The 24,861-nt window shown below is 37.2% G+C and overlaps 1 protein-coding gene and 1 pseudogene across 1 annotated transcript; one reads left to right on the top strand and one right to left on the bottom strand.

Moving 5' to 3' along the window:
- The first annotated feature begins 230 nt into the window (after window positions 1-230).
- Window positions 231-4,614, top strand: TFPI2 (tissue factor pathway inhibitor 2). Its single transcript, XM_054563885.1, has 5 exons — window positions 231-389; window positions 617-799; window positions 1,712-1,891; window positions 3,530-3,700; window positions 4,053-4,614. The coding sequence occupies exons 1-5, from the start codon at window positions 302-304 to the stop codon at window positions 4,133-4,135; spliced, it is 705 nt and encodes a 234-aa protein (XP_054419860.1). The 5' UTR covers window positions 231-301; the 3' UTR covers window positions 4,136-4,614.
- Window positions 4,615-10,664: 6,050 nt separating this feature from the next.
- Window positions 10,665-12,010, bottom strand: LOC129062806 (tubulin alpha-1C chain-like; annotated as a pseudogene).
- Between the last annotated feature and the right edge of the window lie 12,851 nt (window positions 12,011-24,861).

Genomic DNA, 24,861 nt, shown 5'->3' on the forward strand with positions numbered 1-24,861 from the left:
CATTCTTGCCGGCTCAAGAGAAAGTTGGCGAGGCACATTCGACTTCGAGGGAAATTCCTCTCCCCCTGCGCTCTCTCCAGGGTCCGGACCGCAGAGCGATCCCAGCTTCGGCGCATGAATCAGCCTCCCCGCGGGCTCCGCACAGGCACGCCCCGCCCCGCCCGGGTCCAGGCTCACCCTACATAAAGCGGACACCCACCGCCAGCACCCAGGACGCCCGGGGGCTGGACTCCGCTCTCCCTTCTCCTACCGGCGCATCCGAGGGACCCCTAGTCCCGTGGGCCACCTGAACCTGGACACCATGGACCCTACTTGTACCCTCGGGCTGTTGTTCCTGCAGTTACTCTTGATGGAAACAGCGCCTGGCATTGCTGCTCAGGAGCCGCTAGGTATCGTCCCATCCAGGTCCCCCTCTTGCTCCTGGCCCGGCTGCAAGGGCTTCCCCTACTGCTCTCTCCGCCCGCTTTCCCCAGGCTCTTGTCGTGGGAAATGGCCCTGGTGCCCCAGTGTGTACTTTTTCTCTCGGTGGAGGCCCCTGTGCTCCCGGAAATCTCTCCCTCCCTGGGGATGTGGCTGACCTCCTCCCCTCTCCCCGGCTCTCCTGCCCCTCCCGTAGGAAACAACGCGGAGATCTGCCTCCTGCCACCGGAGGTGGGGCCCTGCCGCGCGTGGATCCCCAGTTTTTACTACAACAGGTACACTCAGAGCTGCAGCCAGTTCGTGTATGGGGGCTGCGAGGGCAACGCCAACAACTTCGAAACCAAGGAGGCCTGCGAGGAAGCCTGCTGGAGGATAGAGAGTAAGTTGTGGCGAGCACACCCAGAACCCTGCGCCGCTCCTGGCCAAGAAGGGTTGGCAGCCACTTAGCTAACTTTCTGGGTCTCATTTTCTACGGTCTGTGCCATTAGCCTGAGTGTTCTCAAACACTAAGCAAGGCTCCCTGGTTTTCAGTTTCCTGAAAGTCATCACAAGTTTGCAGCATATTTTCTGTCTCCTGACTGGTGTGTATCACAACAGCCTGCACGTGCAGACTCGGGGGAGATGTCACTTTAGGGCAAAATAATGCAAGGGTTTACTGTGTTAGGTGCAACATAAGTGCTTTTTTGCATTTTTCATTAGTTCTAAACCTATGGTTTTTGCTCCTTCTTGAGAACACCATTTCCTCGTGTCAATTTCCCATTGATCGGAAATATTTTTAGTGGATTTTATTATTTAACTGTGATTTAGCTAACCTATAGCCTTACTTTTTTTGCCTCATAACCAAATATGTCTTTGTGAGTACAGGGATATCGTGGAGGTTCAGGACACTGTTTTCTATCTTATTTTAATCATGTTTATTATACCTCTCAAGGACTGTAACAGAACATGGGGCTTTGCCATTCAGGAAGCTGAGCCAGGGGAAAATGCATATTCCTGTGAATAAGTTATTTAACTTCATATGTAGAACAAGCAGAACACCCTGAGAAAACAGTCTGTCTAATGGAGTTGAAAGATCACAGCTCAGTCAGGTCTGGAAATGCTGTAAAGGAAAAAAAAAAAGCTAATTTACTGGATCAACGGATAGTCTTGGAGATTTACTATCCTAGCACTAAATACGACAGCGTTTCTCACTCCCCCCAAGTTTTTTTTTTTCTGAAAATACAGTAAAGTTTTGAAAGTAATACAAAGAAGACCAATTTTTAATTGTTTTTTTTTCTCCTCCTTTTCCTAGGAGTTCCCAAAATTTGCCGTTTGGACATAAGTGACGGGCATTGCGGGGAGCCCAGAGGAGACTATTTCTTCAATCTAAGTTCCATGGCATGTGAAAAATTCATGTCTGGCGGGTGTCAGCGCAGCGGAAACCAGTTCCCAGATGAAGCTACTTGCAGGGACTTCTGTACACCAAGAAAACGTAAATACTAATTTTATGGGGTTTCTATTTCATTTCTTTATTAAGACTTTAAGGGGAAAAAATCAATTTGATATGAAAAACACATGGATTGCATTGTCGTGATTCCATATATAATATGACAGCAATCTTCACACTATTATTCTGAGAAAGAATATCATTATTCCCACTTTCACCTATGAGAGTGCAAGCTGGAAGTTAATGACTTGCTAGGTTCTCAGGGCTGGCAGACCACAAAGCCATGGTTCCAGTTTTTGCTTCCTCCTCTGCATTGTTTCTTTAGAAATAGTTCTCATCTATTCGATTTACATGTAAAATTACAGTATGTATTCGTTAATGAATGCCATGACATCAGGTTTGCATGGACTCAGTGGTATACATGAAATAGAGGAATGTAGATAGACTTAAGATGGTAAAACTTGAAACTTTCTAAAGTTTTTGCTTAGAGTTCTGTATCCATCAGTAATTGCAAATTGCAGAGCATAAAGAGATCTCTATCCCTCTTTTCTCTCCTCTCCATTAAAATTTTTTTTAATTTATTGATTTTAGAGAGAGAGGAAGGGAGGGAGGGTGATAGAAACATTGATTTGTTGTTCCGCTTATTTATGCATTCACTGGTTGCTTGTTGTATGTGCCCTGACCAGGGATTGAACCTATAACCTTTGTATATTGGGACAATGCCTGAACCAACTCAGCTACCTGGCCAGAGTGCTCACCTTTCCATTTTTTTAATCTATACCTCCCTTCCTGCACCATCCCCCCAGTCCCTAAATTGATGGGTTACTTGGGCAGTATTTAATATTTGTAGAGTGAGACAATACAGGCATTTTCCCTAGGCACAGCAGAGATGCATATGTATAGATAAATAAATTCAACAATGGAAAATTTGCCTTGTCGGAGACTTTGATAAAGCTCTACAGCTATAATACTGTGTTGAATATGCAAAATCTTGAATTAATGAGGAGATGATTGTTGCTGGTGTTTTCTTAAGTTGTTCGTGTAAATGCAAATGTTCCAGTGGCTACCTGGGAATTAGATACATGTATTCTTGATTAATATGGAAGGAGAGAGAGAGGGTGGCGGGGAAAGGGAAGGCAAGGGTCAAGTCAAGGAACGTATATCAAGGACTCATGGACAAAGCCACAGTGAGGAAGGACTGAGGGAGGGAGTTGGGGGAGGGAGGAAGGGGGAGGTGGTGGAGGGAAGCCAGAGACGAATGTATTTGAACAAAAAAAAAAATTAAAAAAAATATATGGAGAGAGAGCTGATAAAAACATTGAAAATAAAACTATCAACACAAGAAAGTTTACAAAGCATGCCATATATTATCACTTGAAACATAACCCATTTTTACCTGACCGTATCTGTTTTTTGGGTTTGATTTCTCTATACATTCAAATGATACACGGACATAACTTCAGAAGAAATTCTGTTCAGTTTATCAAAATTTAGATTTAACAAAATATACCATATAAAGCTTCCTTGAAATTTGAGGCACGCTTTTTAAATGGTTTAAAGTGGTATTTTGGATTCACCGTGAAGCTTCCATGGGTTTATATTTCTTCAGCTACTTCAATAAACACTGCAGTTTATTAATTCTGGTATTACTGCATTTCTAATTTTATTTTCTTTCTCATAAAGGTCCATCATATTGCTACAGTCCAAAAGATGAGGGACTATGCTCTGCTAACGTCACACGCTATCATTTTAACCCAAGACACAAAACCTGTGAGGCCTTCACGTATACTGGCTGTGGAGGGAACGACAATAACTTTGTTAGCATGAAGGACTGCAAACGTGTTTGCGTGAAAGGTAGTGCATTTTTCTTATTCAGTTTTTAAACTAACTTTATAAATAATTCATAAGCAAAATTATAGTTTACGTGTCCATTTTACTAATAGCATATTGCCATTTCTAGACTACGTCTATATAAATAACACTTCAGTACTGATCAGTTTTGTGAAAATGCTTATTCTGGCTAGGTACAATAGCTGTATCCTTGTGTTTTAAAGGTAGAATGCTATTAACTGAGTGGATAGTGAGTAAAACTGGCTTTATAATCATTAAAAATAAGGTGAAGTCAGTTTGTAAGCATTTTGGAAATGGTGATTTATAGTGATTCTATAGCCTGATGTAATGTTTATTTTTACTTTGTTGACTTTAGCCTTGGGGAAGAAGATAGATAAGAAGATACCAAAGTTTTTCTTTCCTGATAGAAGAATGAAACTTCAGAAGAAACAGTTATAACCTTTTTTTAATTTTTTTTTTGGCATGTCATCTTGTGAATGCTATTATTGCCTTATGGTTATACCTCAAGAATAATATGGTAGGATGAGTAAATAAATCATTAGTGATTTATTCACCAGTTTTTATTGATCAAAGTTTCTTCTAAGAAAATTTTGCACATAAGTAGCTGCTACTCAAATGTGAATCTGTTATTTTTAATTTACCATTTAACAATTTCTATGAGATTGAGTTCTTGTTCTGCATAAAACAAAGAAAACAAATGTGACTCACCCAGTTCTTGGGGTTGCTGTCCTGATTTCAGGCAGTGATAGTAACTGAAAAACATAACATAATCATGTTCTTTTGACACATATGTTCATAAAAAGGACCAGCAAATACATTTTATTTTGCATTTAAAAGTTGGATTATATTTTAGACCCAAGGTGACAAACTTGCAGATTAACCAATAGTTTAAAAATATATTGTGAGTGCTATATTATGTAGACATTGTTAACTTACTTCCATTTCTGTTGTGTCATTTAAAAGACAATAAAATAAATTTTGGACTGAATTTAAAAGCTTGTAAATTTATTAAAATTAGAAATGTTCTCAGGGGAAAACATTCTTTCTCTTTATCTATCTATCCATCTATCCACCCATTGCCACTCAAGTATATATGTTTGTGTGTACATATAGATAGTGGCTTCTAATACTTTCCCTGTTGTTACATTATTTCTTAAGACTTAATGGGTTGGCACCCACTAAAGTTAAAATTTTTGAACCGTTCAAGCGGTTTATCTACATTACACCAGCGCCTAAGCATGAATTTAATAATTTAAATTATACTAATAAACTATTCTTGAAAAAGATGATTGTCCTAGTTAAAGCCTTCTCTTTCTCTGTAATAAAAAGATGTTTTAACATTCCTACATTTTCTTAGCAAGATTAATATGCTTAAAAGTATGCCCTTGATGTAGAAAAATTATAAATGTATTTGCCTTTTGCTTGAGCAATCCCACTTTTAAAACTTTATCCCAAAGTCATTTTGACAAAAATGTAAAAAGGGAGATGCCTGAGGACATTCACTGATGTAATATTTGGAATAACTAAAAACTGGAGACAAACCAGATGCTTATCAATAGGGCATTGGTTGAAAAAATAATAGATGAGCAATGAATAATATATCTATATATAGGTATCATTTGATTCTCAGAATACAATTAAGATAAACAGTGCTCAGAACAATATGTATAAACACGAATCACAGAAAATATAAATATATTAAAAATGGTTGCCTATGGCGGAGGGAGGAAACAGAGGATTAGACAGGAATGACAATAAAATTTATGTGAATGTACCTTGCTATATAGTTTTGATATTAGACCATGTAAATATTTTACATAATTAAAAAATTTAATAAGAAAGAATAAAAAGCATTCCCTCTAAAATTGTAAACAAACCAACATAATGGAACCCAAGTGAAGATTGAATACTGGCACAATGACACAAAGAATATATTATTTTCAGTGTCTTTTAAAACCAGTATTTTGACTATATCTTTTGGGGGTATGTATATAATCTTAAGTTCAAGTAAATTCTGAAGAAATCCAAAATTGCATTTAACCTTATTGTTATTTTGAAACTATCATATATAGAACACTATGTTATATATAGTAAGAAAATATAAGATTTACATTTCTTTAGGAGTCAAGATTTTCAGTGTTAAGAGAAAAAGAGATAAGTATAAAATAAAGAAATTAGAAACCTTCACTTTTAAAGTTGAAATGGAAGGCTGAAAAATACATTTTGTGCAAAGAAAAAAATAAATTTTGAGTTCATACTGATATTTATAAAGTCCTTGAAGCAATGACAACCCAGTAGCAGTAAGTATATCTACCATCCAGATAATGGTTTCTAAATATTATTTCTCATTAAAACGAACCAGGGCCAGAGCTCTTAGGGAAAACTGCTGAATCCAGTTCTGGAACAGAGAATACCTAAAATGAAGCATGGCAATCTGATCCCAAAAAGCAAGGAACCTATCAAAAACTAATAAATGAAGTCACAAAAAAAAAAAAAACAGGAGAGTAACATTAAGGGGCTCCACTGACCTAAAACGTGACAATCTTAGCATCAACACAAATAATGACCACAACATAAATATTTAAACATGAATATAAAATGAGTTCATAATTACACACACAAACACATGCCTCTTTGGTCACTTTTGAAGGTTCCTCGGGCAGCCTCACTACTTTAAAAACTGATGACTTAATAGAAAAAAAATAAAGCATCTCTTTTTTTTTTTTCATCCTGTGAAAACTGTACTACAAGCAGACTAAATAGCGTCTGAGAGAATGTTACACAAGAATCCTACCTAATACATGCATTAAAATGCAGAATAGACCCCTAAAGAAAGACTGCATCCAGGTAACGATCATCCGTGGGTTCAGAAGTCATGCTGTGAAAGGTGGGTGGGTGGCGGTGTCATGGAAGAACCAGAAGAATGTCGTGGACCCTCAGATGACCCTGACATCACTAAAGGGGCACCAACAGCCCATTATTTGCTGCCTAACACAATGTAATGAGAAATGCACACCCCAGTCCCATGAAATAAAAAATAAAGAAAAAATGGAACTTGAGGTTGATTAAGCCTCTAGATCTTACTATCATATTGTCAGATTATAAGGTAGTATTGGGGACAAAGGAGCAAATTTGAAGAAACTGGAGAAAGTCAAACAGCCAAGTCCATAATGTGGGATACTCTACAGGACAAATAGCTCAGTTTCTCCAACAAACCAATGAAATTTTATTTTATTTATTGAATCTTTTTTATTATATTTTTTTCCATTACCATTTATCCCTTTTATAACACCTCACCCTGCAATCACCACACTGTTGCCTATGTCCATGAGTCCTTTTTCTTTTTTTCTCGATCCCTCCAACCCCACAAGTAGATAAGATATATCTGTGAATATGCTGTCCCATTCAGTGGGCTGTAAAGGACCTGTACTCAGAAAATTATATGACACTGGAAAAAAACACAGAAGATTCAAATAAGTGGAAGCACATGCTGTGTTTATAAATAGGAAGAATTAACATCATTAAAATGCTTATACTACCCAAAGCAATCTATAGATTCAATGTAATTCCCATCAAGATGCCAATGACATATTTCATAAAACTAGAACAAATATTTCAAAAATTTATATGGAACCACAAAAGGCCCTGAGTAGCAATAGCAATCTTGAAAAAAGAGAACAAAGTTGGAGGAATCATGCTACAAAATATCAAACTATACTATAAGTCCATAGTCATCAAAACAGCATGGTACTGGCATAAAAGCAGTCATATAGATCAATGGAACAGAATAGAGAGCCCAGAAATAAACCCGCAATTTTATAGTCAATTAATATTTGACAGGGGAAGCAAGCAAGAGGACTAAAGACAGTTTATTCAATAAATGGTGTTGGGAAAATTAGATATATGCAGAAAAATGAAACTATACCACCTTATGCCACACACAAGAATAAATTCTAAATGGGTTAAAGACTTAAATTTTAGACGCAAAACCATAAAAATCCTAGAAGAAAACATTGGCATAAAACCTCAAACATTGATCACAGCAATATTTTTTCTGATATATTCTCCTCAGGCAAGGGAGACAAAAGAAAAATAAACTGGTACTACACCAAACTAAAATGTTTTTGCACAGCAAAGGAAGCCATCAATAAAGCTAATGAAATTTTTAAAAGGAGGGAGAGGAGGAGGCAATGCTTTTAGAGAGAAAAAGCAGCATGTCATTAAAGGGTTTTTGGCTGAAAATGCCTGTATTCATGACTGTTTTTTGGTGCATTTTGAGAATGGTTACAGCAGAAGGACCCTTTGTGTGCTCTGGGGTTGTCAGGTGAGTGATACAGAGCCTTTGGGGATCTGGTGGTATGTGTGTTGGGGGAAGCAGTTCTTCACAATACGGAGAAGCTTGATTGCTCATAAGCCCCCCTGTAGCCAAAGCCCTTCCGGGAGCATGGACCCCACTCAGCCTATAGTTGCAGCTCTCGGTTCATCATGGGTAGGAAGGAGATTCTTTTGGTACAACTGTTCTAATACCCCAAACCTCTGCCTTTTATATTAATGAAGATTATTTGATAAAGCTGTTGTAGGATATTCTGCTATCAAAGGGGAAATTCCTTTTTGCCACAATCAGCTTGAAGACACGTCACTACTGTGGTGGCATGAGACAGCCTGATTAAAAGGAATGTCTCGTTCTGGGACACCAAAAGACAAAAAACGAATGGGGTGGCTTTAAATAACACAGTCTTCTATTGAAAGAAAAATTACTCTGGACTTCCACTCATGCCTCCTTTATGCACACACATTGTCTGTCATATGTTCAACCACAGTAACTGCAATGGAGCCTTCAAGACTGCCTGGCTCGCATACCTCCAAGAATACTCGCTATCTCCCCCCGCAGTCTTGTGGAAATTTAGCTAACAATACTCTCCAGCGAGGGGATGCTTGTCGCTGCACCATAATAAATTGCAGCTGTGGTGCATCCCAAGCTAAATCTCTGGCGAGTCCCAGGGAGTGCAGTGCAAAAATCAACATGAGGAGGATGTCCACTGATCTTTCTTTGGGCTTCTTATGACTTTGTGGACTCTATTATAGTAACAGGAACTTGTCTTTATAAGCCTCAGGTTTCTAGTAAAATATAGACCTTGTGACACATATAAGAAAAAGTGCAAGAATACAGAGTTGTAGCTTTAAAATATTTTTTGCCTGTATATTGTTATAAATTTAGTGATGGAGACAACAAATGCGGGAATCATAATCATCCAAAATTATTTCTCCTCCCTTTGCTCACCTGTTCAATTAATCACCAAGTATGTCAATTGAAGTCTATTTTAATCTTACTTTATTCTAGGAAAATTAAAATATTCTCCCAAGTTTCTTTCTTGCCTATGTCTGCTCTCTATCCAATTACCCACACTGATGCCAGGCGAATATTTCTGAAAAAAAAATCTTATCAGGTTATTCCTCTGCTTAAAATTCTTTAGTGGTTTCCTATCAAATCTTCACATCACTTTCCAAGCCCCTAGTGTGTGTCACTGAAGACTTCTTACGAGTAGACCATGACATTCTTCTCCATATTCACTTGTCTTATTTCACCATCACCTGTAACCTACAATTCAGTTACACTAAATTATGTTCAGTTTGCAAAGCATGTCATACTGCTTGATTGTTCTATAACACGTTTATCAAATTCTGTGCATGAGAACCACCTGGGGAGCCAGGCACACTGCATCTCCTATGCCCCATGCCCAGGGGTTTGACTTAGTGGATCTGCGTTGGGACTCAAAGATGTTCATTCTAATCAATGGCTACAGATGATTAGGATGTACGTGTACATCACACTTGGAGGACTACTCTTTTATGTTTTAGCATAGGGGGTGTGTGTGTGTGCACGTTGTTTTTTCCCCCCATGGCCACCCTAAGCAATGCCTCCCCATAATTGTGACCTCCTTTCTCTAACTTGCAAGTCTCTCTTCCCTCCCAAATCCTCCATAGGCTTTGATCGACCAGATCTCAGGATCCAATTGGGGTAAAACCTTCTTTTTCTTAGGGTAATATTATATTTCAACAACTGTGTGACCTCCACTACACATCTTGTTTTTTGGAAAATCTTCACATTATTTCCTCAGTGGGATGTACGTGTAAATTGAAATTTATATATTCTCTTTCTCTTAATCTTGCCCTAGATATAAGTATGGGTGGTTTTATTAGATCTCCTTATTGTTCTGTATAGTCTTTGGAGGATGTGTGGAGAGATTACTACTAAAGTATCCAAATTAACCTAGGGAAATTTGAAATCCCAAACATTATATTAAAACAAAAATAATATTTTAAGATTTAAAAACCATAGATCAATTTTTCTTTTCTGTTTTTAACCTTGATTTTTATATTCATACTTCTTAATGCATATAGAATATAAATTAAACATTGACACTACCTCAGAGCCTAAGCTCTTTAACACAAGAATGCATTTTTAACCTATGTTACCTAGTAGTTGATGCAAATGAAACTATTAGCAAAGACACAAACTGATATGGTGCTAAACTAGAGTTTTGTAGTTGAGACTGGCTGTTTCCCTCTGAGACTAAAATAGAGGTTAATCTTATATTTTTTCACTTAGACAATTCTTTTGAATTTGATTGTGAAGAGATCTACCCTCTGTTCTTAGCCATCTCCTCATGAAAAATTTTCATCTGAATCATAACACAATAATTCTCATGATAAATTGATATTCTATGTTGTGTTTTAATGTTAATCTTTTGGGGTACAAAAAAATCATTTTGCTTGTAAAATGCATTTTTTTTTAAACAGAGGATTTGTTCAGCTATAATTTTTAAAAATACATCCTCAGTCTTTTTCTTTTCTCTTTTTTAAATAAAAGCATTACCTTTATTGACAAGTTTGGGATACAATGGACTTCGCAGAACAGAAATAAGACAGTCCCATGACACTGGAGTGTAACATTATAGCAGACACATTAATATTCTTCACCTTCATTCTCTCCCTCAGCACTATCTGCTCTGATTTCCTCATTATCCTTGAGAAGGGTGGCCATGCCGTCACAGACCTCAGAAAAATCTCCTTCCTCCATGCCCTCACTCACGTACTGGTGGACAAAGGCACAGTTGTCATATATCAGGTCAAACTTGTGGTCCAAGTGAGCCCAGGCCTCAGCAGCAGCGGTAGTGTTGCACAGCATGCACTAAGCCTTGCTGTACTTTGGCCACGTCTCCACCAGGCACCTCAGGGGGAGTCTGGTCATTAATGCAAACTTTGAAGCTAGTGGGGCACCAGTCCACACATTGAATGGTACACTTGGTCTTGAGGGTGGCAATGACAACTTTGACATCTTTGGGAACCATGTCACCACAGTACAACAGGCAGCAAACCATGTATTTACTATGGTGAGGGTCACATTTCAACATCTGGTTGGCTGGCTCATAGCATGCATTAGTGGTCTCTGCCACAGAACACTGTTCATGGCAGGCTTTTTCAGTAGAGATGACAGGGGCATATGTGGCCAGAGGGAAATGGATGAGGGAATAGGGCACCAAGTTGGTCTGGAATTTGGTCAGGACGGCAGTCAGGGCTCCATCAAACCTGAGGAAAGCAGTGATCGAAGACACAATCTGGCTAAAATTGTGGTTAAGGTAGTGTAGGTTGGGCACTCAATCTCAAGGTTTCTACTACAGATGTTATAGATGGTCTCATTGCCAACGATGAAGGTACAGCAGAGTGCTCCAGGATGTCGTGGGTGGTGAGGATGGAGTTGCAGCATTCAATTACAGCTGTGGAAAATGGGGAGGCTGGGTAAATGGAGAACTCCTGCTTGGGCTTCTTGCCATAATTGACAAAGAGATGTTCCAACAACAGGCAAGTGAACCCAGAACTAGTTCCCCCACCAAAGCTGTGGAAAACAAAAAACCCTGAAGACTTATGCACTGGTTAGTCAGTTTCCAAATCTGGTCCAAGGCAAGGTCAATAATCTCCTTGCCAATGGTGTCATGCCCACAGGCGTAGTTATTAGTAGCATCTTCGTTGCCTATGATGAGCTGCTCAGGGGAAGAGCTGGTGGTTGGGACCATCGTGAGCTTCATCAATGACTATGGGTTCAAGGTCTACAAACACTGCCCTGGGTACATGCTTATCGGTGCCTGCCTTACTGAAGGAGGTGTTGAAGGAGTCATCTCCCTGCCCAGTGGTCTTGTCCCTTGGCATCTGGCCATTGGACTGGATGCTGTGCTCCAGGCAGTAGAGCTCCTAGCAGGCATTGCCGATCTGGACATCAGCCTGGCCAGCGTGGATGGGGATGCGCTCACACATAACTGAGACTTGCAGGGCTCTGTGCTGCTGGGGGGTGACAAGGACCTTCCACTGACAGACTACCAAGGAGTCTGCAGGAAAAGTCTCTCAGTTTTTTCTATTTCTTGGGTATATTGCTGCTAGTTGGAATGGTGATGTATCACTGGTTTATTACTTGCTAAAAAGATATTTAAGTGAATAAAGAAAGGTATTTGCAACTTTTTAACAAATATTGCTGTCTAAAATAAAATGTGGTAAATGTTACTTTCTAAATCAAATTTTTGTATGCAAATATCATTTCTCATAACTAATAATCTAGGCTAGCCTAATCTCAAGATTAAGTGTTATGCTTCAAGAAGATAATTTTCTTTAAAATCAGGATATTTCTAAATTAATAACTCAATAGTCTTAAGATGTATAAAAACAAACATTTAACTGCTAAAGTCTAGGTATTTGCCCTTCTTAATAAAAAAAAAGAGAGAGACAAATGGTTATTTCTGGCCTTTCTTTTCTAAGGAATTGTATTGATTTTTGTAATATCACAGTATTTTATTTTTCCTTAAAAGTAATTTCTTTACTATTTGGATACATTTATTCTTCAACTTAATTTTAAAATCTGCTTTCTCAAGTTAAAGGTAATTCTATCCCATTGATTAGATTTATGTAACATGTATACTTTAATTTGTAATAGAATTATTATCTGTAAAGTAAGTGATTTATCAGTAACCCAAAGAATACAGTTAGGCTCATATTTCTATCTTCTTTATTTTATCTAGTCATATGATTTTTTTCTAGATCCTGTCATCAGGACTTGGGGAAGTTCTAGTACCAATCTCTAGTATCTATACTAGATACTAGTCTAGTATCAAACTCTGAGAGTTTGTCGGCTTCACTTGGATAGTTTAAGATTATTGGGAGCTGGGAGACTTTTTCAGTCACAAATGACAGCTCTTGACACTCAGTTCAGAGTCGGGGAGAAGCCTCCTCTGTGTCCATGTCCCTCCTTGTCTTTTCATGGAACGGGGCACACCATCAGCAGTCATCTGCACCTCGGCTTTGCTTCTCCACGCTGCTCTGAAGGCGGTTTTGTTCAGTGGGTTATGCAAGTCAACTTGTCCAAATCTTAAGTATTATAAGATTTAGTTAGTTTTTGAAGGGTTTTAATAGCTCACACGTTAAACTCTCTGAGCCTAGAACTGTTTTAGGGGTTGTTCTCTGTTAAACATGTTTGCTTTATTTATGACTTTTTATTTACCCAGGCTTTCCACATCTTCTTGGGTTAATTTTAATAATCTTCTTCTTTAAAGTAATCTGATGGAGGCTTTTAAAAATTTTAGCACTGAATTTTACATCATATCTTTAAAAAAATTTTTTTCCATGTTTCTGGTTCTGTTACAAACTGACAGTAACCATAGGGGAGGAGTGAGGGGGATAATGAGGGAAAGAAGGGGAAGGGTCATCAAAGGACACGTATAAAGGACCCATAGACTAAGACAATGGGGGAGGGGAGGGTTGAACGTGGGAGCTGGGAGGATGGGTAGGGCAGGGGAAAGTAATGGAGTAAAATGGGGTCGACTGTAATTGAACAACAATAAATAAATAAATAAAAATATTCTATTTTATCTTTGACTATAGTTTTGTTCACTTTATTACATTTTTAAATGAATAATTATTCTGTTAAACATGGTTCTCTTTTTTGTATGTGTCATAATAAATAATTTTTGCTTCTCTCTTTATTAATTCCAATTATCTTGTTTTTGTAAATACATAAGTTTTCAGTTTTTTTCTTAGTCAACATGGCTTCATATGGAAGATTTGAAATGTAATAAGAAATAAACTTAAAAAATAGAAATCTGTGGTTAAATTCAAATAAATCCATGTAGAAACCCAATAATACTAATTTTATTTTTTAATTTTTTTTCCTTATTCTTTTAGTAATCTCCTTTTTTTAAACCTAATTTTAGAGGAGAGTTAAAGTATGATAGAATTAGGTTGGAAAATTAAGTTTAAGTGTTAAGAAAGTAATAGCATTTATTAATTTTTTATTGTATGAGATTAAATATGATCACTAAAAAATAGAGTTTGTGGTTTCCAAATTATTAAATAAAAAATTAAATTAGAAACAAATTCAAATGAGGGTGAGAAAGGAGCAAAAAACTCAAAAGATACAAAAGCCAGGACAAATAGCAAAATATTAGTCAATAAAAATAAACTTAATAGCCACTACTTTAAATGCACTTGGAAGAAATCCTAAAGACATAAACTATCTTCCTGGGACAAATAATAAATTCTAGCTTTTGGTGTTCAACAGACAAATATAAAACCTAAATAAACAGAAGGTTGACCATAAAAGGATTAAAATGCATATTAGGCAAATACCAACCAAAAAAAATTACATCTATTAAAATAATACCAAAATTCCATCCAATTTCTAAATTTAAAAGAATTAACTCAACAGAAACGTAATTATTCTAACCTTCTGTGTATATAAGAATAGATTATCTGTCTATTTATAGCAAAACTATAAAACTTAACAGAATTATAAGGAAAAAAATGAACGAATATATCACCATAGCTGGAAATCTTGATATACTTTTCTCCTTAATTGAAAGATCAAGACAGAAAAAAAAAATCACTGAGGATATGTAGACTATTAAAAAATTCGAAGTTAATACAATATCATTGTTGTGTAAAAGCAGCCATAAATAATATTTTAAGTAAATGAGTGCTATTGTGTTCCATTAAAACTTTATTGACAGAAACAAGCGGCTGGCTGGTGGGATTTAGCCTGTTGGCCACAGTTTGTTGATCCCTGCTGTGAAGCATACAATGAATATTAATAAAAGTTACCACCTAAGCATAAAACAAGACCCAGCCAATTTCAAGGTAGTGGTACATAAGCCACGTTATCTGAAAACAATATAGTTAAGTTAATTATCAATGATAAAATATTAACTAAAAAGTCATTTTGGAAATTTAGTGAAAACCTCATGGGTCAAAAAAGAAATAGTTGGGAATTAGAAAATATTTTAAACTGAATAATAATCAAAATACTACCTATCAAAACTTGTAGAAGGTAGTTTAGAAGTTACTTAGAGAAAAATTGTTAGCATTTCATGCATATGTTAGGAAATATGAAAGATTTATATTAATGAGTTGAGCATCCAAGTTAAGAATTGAGATTTTAAAAAGAGGATTGGATTGTCAAATAAGACTCATGAGTAAGAAGTAAAGCTTTATTAATCATATCAAGGATGACATAATCAAAGAGCAGAGTTAAATCATGGAGAAGTCTAGCATGTGTAACTCGTCATTCTCAGGTTTTTTTGTTGTTTTTTTTTTTAATTGTATTGGAAATTCTCTGCCCTGGAGCATCCGCACGGAAGGGGACATTGAGGTCATAAACCATCTCTGCTTTATATTCAGGGGGGTTACAGCTTACACAATATTTTCCAGGCAATCATGTCCTAAAATCTATAGATTCCAGGTTCTTCAAGCAATTCTAAAGAACCAGGCACTCCTACTAAAAGCCTTTCATAGATAAGGCCTATCCCCTGTAAAACCACTTAGTTTGTTTTGAAGTCTGTCATTAGTATGTGTACTAGTATTAATATCATTACTAATATCATTAGTATTAGTATGTGTAGATTAGACCAGGATATTTGCAACCTTGCTTTTCTAGGGGCATCTCCTCTGGCCATGAGAGTAAACTACATCGCATGTCCGCTTTTTTAATCTTTCATTGCCTAAGAAAGCGTCAGAACTATGGAATAAAACTAAAAACAAACAAACAAAAAAAATCCAAAACCCAAAAAGCAGAAAAAATAATAGAAACATTAATGAAGTAGAAACAAAGATAAATGGGCAGAATAAACACTGCCAAACAAACAAACAAGCAAACCCTGGTCACTGGCAAAGTAATAAATTGGATAAACTTCTGTCAGGATTAACAGAACAAAGAAAGTTAGGAGACCAAAAATAATAAACATCAATCAATACAGCTGTGAATAAAGATGACAAGGATAATAAAAGCGTATTTGCCACAATTTTTATGACAACAAAGCAGAAATCTTAAACTGAACAGACACAATCCCCAGAAGAGAACCTGCAACCTCCAATTCAGTCATGACGAAGAAACTCGAGGGAAAAGGACTGTGTGGAGCTACGAATATTACCAACTGTAGAAGTGAGACCAAAGAAGAGGTGGGAATAAGGATAACAGAATGATTATCAGGGGGAGGTGGAATGATTTTGTTGCACACGCAATGTGGAACTGAAACAACTAACAAAAAATCAGGAGGCCAAAAAGAGAGGGAAACGAGTCAGCTGTGATAGCCCACAGTCAAAGGCTCTCACCAACTGAGAAATCAAGTAGCTGGGGTACTAACATTTTCACAGACACAAATACTAAGATCATACTGCTGACTAGAATTATGCAATAACAACAAGTGGACAGTAGGGGATATGAGTTAATTTTGTTATAGCTCATAGTAGGGAATGTATAGGTTGGGACTAAAGCAATAGGGGACTGAGAACATTTCATTTAGGTAAATTTAAATAAAGTTAAAAAGTAGCCAGTAGGAAAGAACTGAAATATCACAGAATTGAAATAAAAATGATAAAAAATAGAACAGCTTGTGAAATGCATATATTTGTAAAAAACAGAAGTGACTTCCCATTTTCAGTCTGGCTTATCAAGAGCTTGGATGCTATCATTTTGTCCTCATAAGAAAAACACTGAACAAACTGCAGATCAACAACTTGTCATAGATATATCAGAAAATTGAGGTCACCGGATAAATTGCTACCCCCAAACTGAAAAGAAAGGTGAATACAGAGAATCACAGCTTACCAAAGACCGAGACCAAGGAACAGAAGGGCAGAGCTAAAGCCAACAACTGGTAGGATCATTTAAATAGAAATTGACTAGTTGCTGGAGCCTGAGCATGGGCTAATTGGAGATTAAAAGCTCCTGGGGGCCCCACCTCATCACATTAAACAGAGTCTTACCATATGATCCAGCCTTAATGCCCATAGGTGTTTGCCCACTGAGTTGAAAATTTATGTCCACAGAAGAACCAGCACACAAATCTTTATAGCAACTTTATTTATTCACAACCATTGGAAGCTACCATGATATCCTCTAACAGGTAAATGGACAAAGAAACTGGTTCCATCCCACAGAATGGAATATTATTAGCAATAAAAAGAAATGAGCCGTCAAGCCACTAAAAGGCTAGAAGGACCTTAAATGCATATTGCTAAAGTGGAAAAGCTAGTCTTTAAAAGCTACATTCTGTTCAATTATAACTATGTAACATTTTGGAAAAGACCATATAGGCAATAGAAGAATCAGTGGTTGCCAGGAGTTTAGGCTGAGGGAAGGATGGCGGGGGCGGGGTAGGGGGTAAGTAGGTAGAGCACAGTGAATTTTTAGGGCAATGAAACTACTCTTTATGATACTCTAATGGTGGATACATGACACTCTATATCTGTCAAAACCATAGATCTGTACAGCACAATGAGTAAACCCTAATGCAAACTACGGAATTTAGTTAATGCATCAATATTAGTTTGCCAATTTCATTAATACCACATTAATGAAAGATGTTAATAACAGAGGAATTTGTGTGAAGGGAAGAGGGGATAAATGGGAACTCTACTGTCTGCTCAAATTTTCTATAAATCTAAATCTGGCTCTAGAAGGCAGAGACAAATGTATTTAAAAAGTAAATAAATTAATTAAAAAAAAAGTTAAAAAAATAAAAAAATAAAAAGCCTATTAATTTAACAAATAAATAAATAATGTAACACACTATGATTGGATCATAAAGAAAAAGCCACCTCTATAGCATATACAATAGAAAAGCCTAAAAAATAATCTGATGAAAAGTTAAAAACAAAAGAGTAGTAAAGGCAAATAAAAATAGATTGTTCTTAGTATGAGATGTGGTAAAATAAAAAGTTTAAATCTAGCTTTAAATAAGACAAAGGACGTAATATAATGTTAAGGGATATGGTTCATAATTAATATATAGCAGTAGTATCTATTTCCTATAACATAGATCCCTTTGACACAGCTGAATTATAGAGATGGTGGAGTGGGCAGTACTTTAAAAACCAGCCTGCCACGTGTGCAGCCAGCAAAATGTACAGAATAACTCTACTTCGGTTCCAGTTTTTCCAGGACTTCCTAAATGGTATTTTCCACATGACAGCTCTGAAGCTTATAGAGTTTTTGAGACCATTTTAGATAAAGAAGAAAATTTACAAATTCAAAATTAGGTACAGAAGTGCGTTTTTGATTGAAAAAAAGAGAAAAAAAAACAGTTAAATATTGGAGCCTGGGGCATTCAGTTTCCTTTTTTCTGAGGTCTCTAGAAAATCTGTAGAGATATGCTGCCTAATTGCACCTTGGCTTCCTCTCCCCACAAAACACTCCACAACTCTCAAAACCCCCTGCTATTCGCAGGGCCCACGCCAGGAAAAACTTCTGATTCTTAGTCTTCACTAGCATCCCAGTAAGTCTGCCTCCGTGCCATGGCTATTACTCCCCAATACCCACAAACCCACAGGAAGTATTCAGGGGCACCTCTGGCAGCCCGGGCTTCTCCACAACCACAGATGTCTTCCTTCTTCACTTTCAGGACATGGATTGTGGCCCCCTCTCCTCAGGTTTTCACTAAGAAAAAACCTTTTCTTTTTTAGAACTCCTTCCCTCATTAGACCAGTGGTTTTTATTTTCTTGTAGTTTTTATACTTTTTTAAAAATTGAATTTATAGGGGAGACACTGGGAACAATATTATATGGGTTTCAGGGGTACCATTGTGCAACACATCCTCTGTACACTGAATTGTGTGTTCCCCACCTCAAGTCAAGTCTCTGCCCATCACCATTTTCCGCCCGCCCCACATGTCCACCTTCTTAGTCTGGTTAATTTAAAATCTTCATTCTGTTGTCTTCTAGCCTTGACATTGGCCATCAGTTCCAATTTGCAATCACTGAATTCCATAGAGCTGCATTTCTGAAGGAATCAGGAAATGAAGGTGGTCTTTGGGTCCTATACGTTTAAGGAGATGATGGGGAAATGGGTCTTAAGAATGAAGTAACTATAAGATAATTGGTTTCAGGTCTTTCTTTCCATTAAATTTGACCTTCTCTTAACCTAGCTCCTGAACAGGGCAATACTTAACATTTCTTTCTGTCTACTTGGAATTGTAAAAAAAAAAAAAAGGCAAAACCTTGCCCTAGTTTTATTATATGATAGTCACTAGGAAGAGGAACAATAACCAGTTTTAACATTGCTGAGGGCTTTATTCATCTCATACATTCAGAAGGTAGAGTATATCTCAAATATATATTTTTTTCCAAGACAGTTACATCAATGATATATTAATGGTATAGTTCCTGAAAAACTTTGAATGTCTTCTTTTGCTTTCATATATGAAGAAGAGAATGGCTGGGATATCATTTCCCTCCAATTCATATAGACATTGTCTGATTGCTCTGGTCATTGGGTGCCTCAGGGGAGAACTCTGCACAGGTCCAGCTCTGTTCTTTATTGCTGTAGCAATCCCTGAGCCTTTCTCATCCACACTCAAGGTTTTCTGCCATGGAGTGACTATAATTCTAAGGTGGTATTTCTGTTCTTGCTTATCTATTCACCACTCTCTCTTTTTCTTTGGCATCCAGGAAAAGCTTACATAGCTCATCTTCCTTTTGATTCATCTTATTTTGTCAGTTTCAATTCCATTTTTTTCCTCCAGTTTTCATCAAAATTTGGATATTTCATTTTTAGTTTCCTTAATAAACTCATCTTGCCTCTTACCTCTCTCTTCTAATTGGATTCTTCTCATCACACACTGTTCAAACTTTTTAGATTTCTTCTTTTTCAGAAAGGATATATATATGTCTGTGTGTGTGTGTGTGTGTGTGCACGCATGCATGTATTCTACATTCTAAATGTTTTTCCTATAGTAAATCATTTTCAGCTGTTTGCTTTTACTTTGAATGTTTAATAATATGTTCCTTTAACATGAATTTACAATGTGGCTTCATAAACCCCACGCTGGTTGTACACTTTGTCTTTTTCTTAGAGAAGAAATCAATTCAGCCCATTAAGCTAGTCCGCGTAGACGTCCTTTGACCCTATTCACTGCCCCTTGGCTTAGTCCCCAGATGGCCACCTCTGACATGTGGCTAGAGATATATCTATATGCAGTGAGTAATGATCACAGTTTAGTAGATAAAACACTGACATAGTTTGGCTAGATTGATATGTTGCATTCTTATGTTCCCACTTTAAGCTGCTTCCTGAATGTTGACAGGGAAAAGAAAAAATTAAAGACAAAACAGAAAACCTCATGCTGTGTGGTTTTTCAACTCTCAGTCTTGTCAATAGCATTTATTTGGAAAACCATAATTCCCAAGATGCCGCGTTCTGGGGTTGCCCCTCTTCACTCCCTGCTTTATTTCCTTCAGCGTTGTTGGCCGGGAGCCACAGCGCTAATTGGTTACATATAGAAAGAGTGCTACTGATGAGGGATTGTGACACCCTGCTTCCGAGACAATTCCGGTATTCCCTGCTTTCCCCTGGTCCCTTCCCACAGTGGATCAGGATTGATCTGACAGACCAATAGCATAGGACACATGATGGGATCCCAAAAGCTGCCATCTTGTGGGTCCTCTCACTCTCTTTCTTACTTCTCTTTTCTGGTTACTTATTCTGGGTGAGACCAACTTCTGCACCTTGCAGACACTCTCAAGTAAGTACTTGGAGAGAACCACTTGGCGAGGAACAGAAGTCTGTCAACAACCACATGAGTGAGCTTAAAAGTGGACTCTCTAGCCCTGGCTGGGTAGCTCAGCTGGTTGGAGCATTGTCCTGTGCGTGCGCCAACAGGCTCAACCTGTTGAGGCAGCATGTATGGGAGGCGGCAGATCTGTCTGTCTGTCTCTCTCTCTCTCTCTATGATCAGTGGGCATATCCTTGGGTGAGAACTAAAAATAAAAATAAAAAAAAAAAGTGCTAGCAGCAGCCAAGCTTTGGATGGCCTGGCTGCCCCTGGACTGGGAAGTCATGAGAGATGCTGGGTCAGAACCCAGACGAGCTCCTCTCGGATTCCTGGACACTTGGAAACTGGGTGAGATGAGAAATGATTGTTGTTTTAAGCTGCCCAACTTTGAGATAATTCGTTATGAGGCAATAAATGTCACAAAGAAGTGAAGAAAAATATTTGGCTTATTTCAAAAATTAGCACTCACAAATTATAGGGATGGTTGACAAATTTTGTAGCAGTTTAGCCAAAAAATGTTTTTCTCTACACTAGGAAACAGAATGATGAAAAATTAAATGATCTTTTATTCAAAACAGGGAGTTTTCTGTTTTCCAGCATGGCTGCACAAGTGGGTAGAAGTTGTGGGGTTTTTTTTAAAGATTTTATTTATTTATTTATTTATCTTTAGAGAGAGGGGAAAGGAAGGAGAAAGAGGGAGAGAAACATCGATGTGCAAGAGAAACATCACTGGTTGTCTCTTGAGCCCCCCACCCTGGGACCTGGCCTGCACCCCAGGCATGTGCCTGACCGGAAATGGAACCTGCAACTTTTTGGTTTGTGGAACGATGCCCAACCCAGTGAGCCACACCAGTCAGGGTTAGAAGTTTGTTTAGCCCAAATATTTTCAGATCCTGATAACAGGTTTTCTAGCAATTTTAGTTTTCAACATCATGAGTTTATTTTTCTGTATCTTCACGGATATTTTTGTGACCATTTGTGAAAAAAACTATAACAAGATGTATTAGCCCAATTCAATTTAAAACCAGAATTTCTATAATAAAATTAGTACATATGATTTCAATTAATGATTGCCACTTTTTCTATTTCTTTCTCAGTTCCATCAGTTTTTACTTCATTTATTTTGAGACATTTCTGTTTGGTGTACACACCAAACAGTTGGTGTCATTATGTGTTTCTATTAATCCTAATGTCATTATGAACTGTAATATTCTTTTTTCTTTCTAGCAGTTTTCTTTTCTTGGAAGTCTACTTCATCAGACAATAATATAACTTTCTTTTTAAAAATTAATGTTTAATTAGTAAACATTCTTCTCTATCTTTTTACTTTCAACTTACCTATGTTATTGAATTTGAAGTATGAGTTTCTTGTAAACAGTATATGCTTGGGTCATTTTTTAAAAGTCAACTCTGACTTTTCTCACTTAGACCACTTACATTTAAGGTAATTATGATATGTTACAACCAATCTTCCATTTTATTTGTTTTCTGTTTGTTTCTCCTTGTTTCTCTATTTCTCTCTTCTTGCTTTCCTATGGGATATTTCAACATTTTTAAGGATTCCACCTTGATTTCTTTAGGTGTTTTTTAGTGTATCTTTTTGTATAGTTTTCAAAGTGGTTGCTTTGAATATTATCATATACACATGTGACTTGTACCAGTGTACTGGTATCAACATTTTACCACTTCAAAGTGTGGAAGGCACACTTTCAATTTTCCCAAATTTTAAATATAATTGTCTTGAGTATCAGATGGTATTTAAAAAAATTTTTTTAAAATATAATTTATAAAACTGATGACTAAAAGGATAGTCCATTATATATACCCTTATTTCTTTCTTTTCGGTCGTTCCTTTTTCTCTGGTACTCTGATTCTTTCTTTTATAATTTCCTTTCTGTCTGAAGTATTTGCTTTAGCCTGCCTTTAAGGGTAGGTTGGCCAGCAAAAAAATTCTTTTAGTGTTCCTTCATCTGCAATGCCTTTATTTCTCTTTAATTCCTAAAGAATAATTTTGCTGGATATAGAATTTTTAATAGAAAATTGTTTCCTTTCAGCACTTGAAAAATGTCCCCTCTTCCTTCTGGCCTCCATGATTTTAGACAAGAAATCCTCCATTACACCAATTGATATTTCCTATGTTAATATGTCCTTTTTCTCTGATGGCTTACAAAGTGTTTTCTTTGTTTGGGACCCACAGGTCTCTGAGTCATTCCTCTCTTCCTCCTCCACCTCCTTCTTTTTCTTCTTTGTTGATTTTTCTCTGTGTTTCCTACTGTGTGAATTCTATTGATCTGTCCTCACATTTACTTATTTTTATGCTCTGTCACTACTGAGTCCATTCCGTGAATTATTCATGTCTATTATTGTATTTTTAAGTTATATAATTTTCTTAGAAGTCAGAGTTGGCTTGTGAAGCTTCCTTGTTGGTAGTATCAGGATAACTTGATGTCAAAGGGATTCCCATTAAATCCCTCAGGGTAACAAACCTACTTGAGCTGCCTCCTGTTGCGAGATTGGAGGTCGGGAAATAGTGGGTCTGGTTTTTCTTCTTTGTTCAGAGGAAGAGACATAAGAATCGCTCTTGCTGTGTTCTCTCTCTAGTCCTGGCTTCCCAAAAGAGTTTGCCTTCTTACCACCTTTCAGAATTTTCTTTTCCTGTTATGTTATTTCCAGGGACTGTATTTGTGCTTCCTGGACAGGAACATGGGAATATGAGTGTAGGCCATCTTATCTGGACGGTGAGTCTTGGTTATGGACTCTCGATTTCTTGACAAACTGCCCTTGACATTGGCGCCTAATAAAATCACCCACTCATCTGTGTCTGGTTCTCCTGGGCAGACTTCGACAAGTTATGTTGCCACAGTCTTCAACAGTTGGCTCTACAGTGGTCTAGAGAGGATCATGGGAAGATAGATTGCCACCTGGCTAGGAAATGACACCCACAGATTCTGTTCACATTCTATTTTCCAAAACTAATCATGATCCAAAGTATGTGCAAGGAAGCCAGGAAATTCTAGTCCCTTCTGGGCAGCAGCTTTCCAACAACTCTACACTGTGGAAGGGGAGCATAAGTCTGTAGTGATTCTGTTAGAGGATTCTGCTACATCCTTGCAAATAGGATGTAAAGTGTGCTCATGCGCAATTTTACAAGATAATTACAATTTGTTTTCTAAGAGGTGATAGCAGTTTGCAGCACTACTACCAGAGTAGGACTGCCAGGTGCCCTGTATCTTTATCTATACTTCATATCGTGCAAATCACTTCATCAAAGGATTACATGGATTAGCAATTTGCAAATTATTTTTTTGAAAATGTGAATTCCTAGACGACTTTCCTTAAATTAATCAGTTAACCACTTTATGATGAAGGAAATGAGGCATAAATTTAATAATCTCTTAAGGTCAGTCCAGTAGTGCCCAGACATTATTCTCTACAGCCAGCCATCTTTTCTGAGCTTTTAGTAATTTTAGATGTATTCAATGGAAACTTTTTTTAATGTTTCTTTTTCCCCCTGTAGATTTAAGTGCTTACCATAGTGTTTGTAAATTGTTGAAATTAATAGCTATCCTTTGAATGAATGAATAAATGAACTTCTAGGAAGCAATCACATTTCAAAGCTTCATCAAATGCTTTTATTATTAGTTCCCTTTATTTCAGGTTGGACTCATTGTTTTGTAAAAAGGACTTGAAAAGCACCTTTCTGGGTTTTTGTCAATTACCTGATGATATAAATGGCCAATTTTTCCATCCTTGGAAATAAAAAGCGAAGTTAATTTGTGCCAGACTGTGTTGCTCCTTGTTTAATCACCATAGTTATCTATTGTGAGCAAGAATTAACTTGTGTGGCTTCCTTTACCTGCCATGTTTCTATTCTTACCTAGAAATTAATCACTATGTGGACTACAGAGACTTGTACAAACAGCACTTGTTCACTGTGAAACTTATAAATCAAATACTGCAAACATTCTTTCTGAGAGAAGTCAGGAGCGGGAAATGCTTAGTTCATGGAAAAGTGACATGTCCTTCACATAGAGTGCGGGAGTAAAAGATCAGTTTAAATTCTATGGGATTTCAGG

The sequence above is a fragment of the Pteronotus mesoamericanus genome, unplaced genomic scaffold, assembly GCF_021234165.1.
Source record: "Pteronotus mesoamericanus isolate MK-2021 breed Mesoamerican mustached bat unplaced genomic scaffold, CSHL_Meso_final scaffold_85, whole genome shotgun sequence".
Lineage (NCBI taxonomy): Eukaryota > Metazoa > Chordata > Mammalia > Chiroptera > Mormoopidae > Pteronotus > Pteronotus mesoamericanus.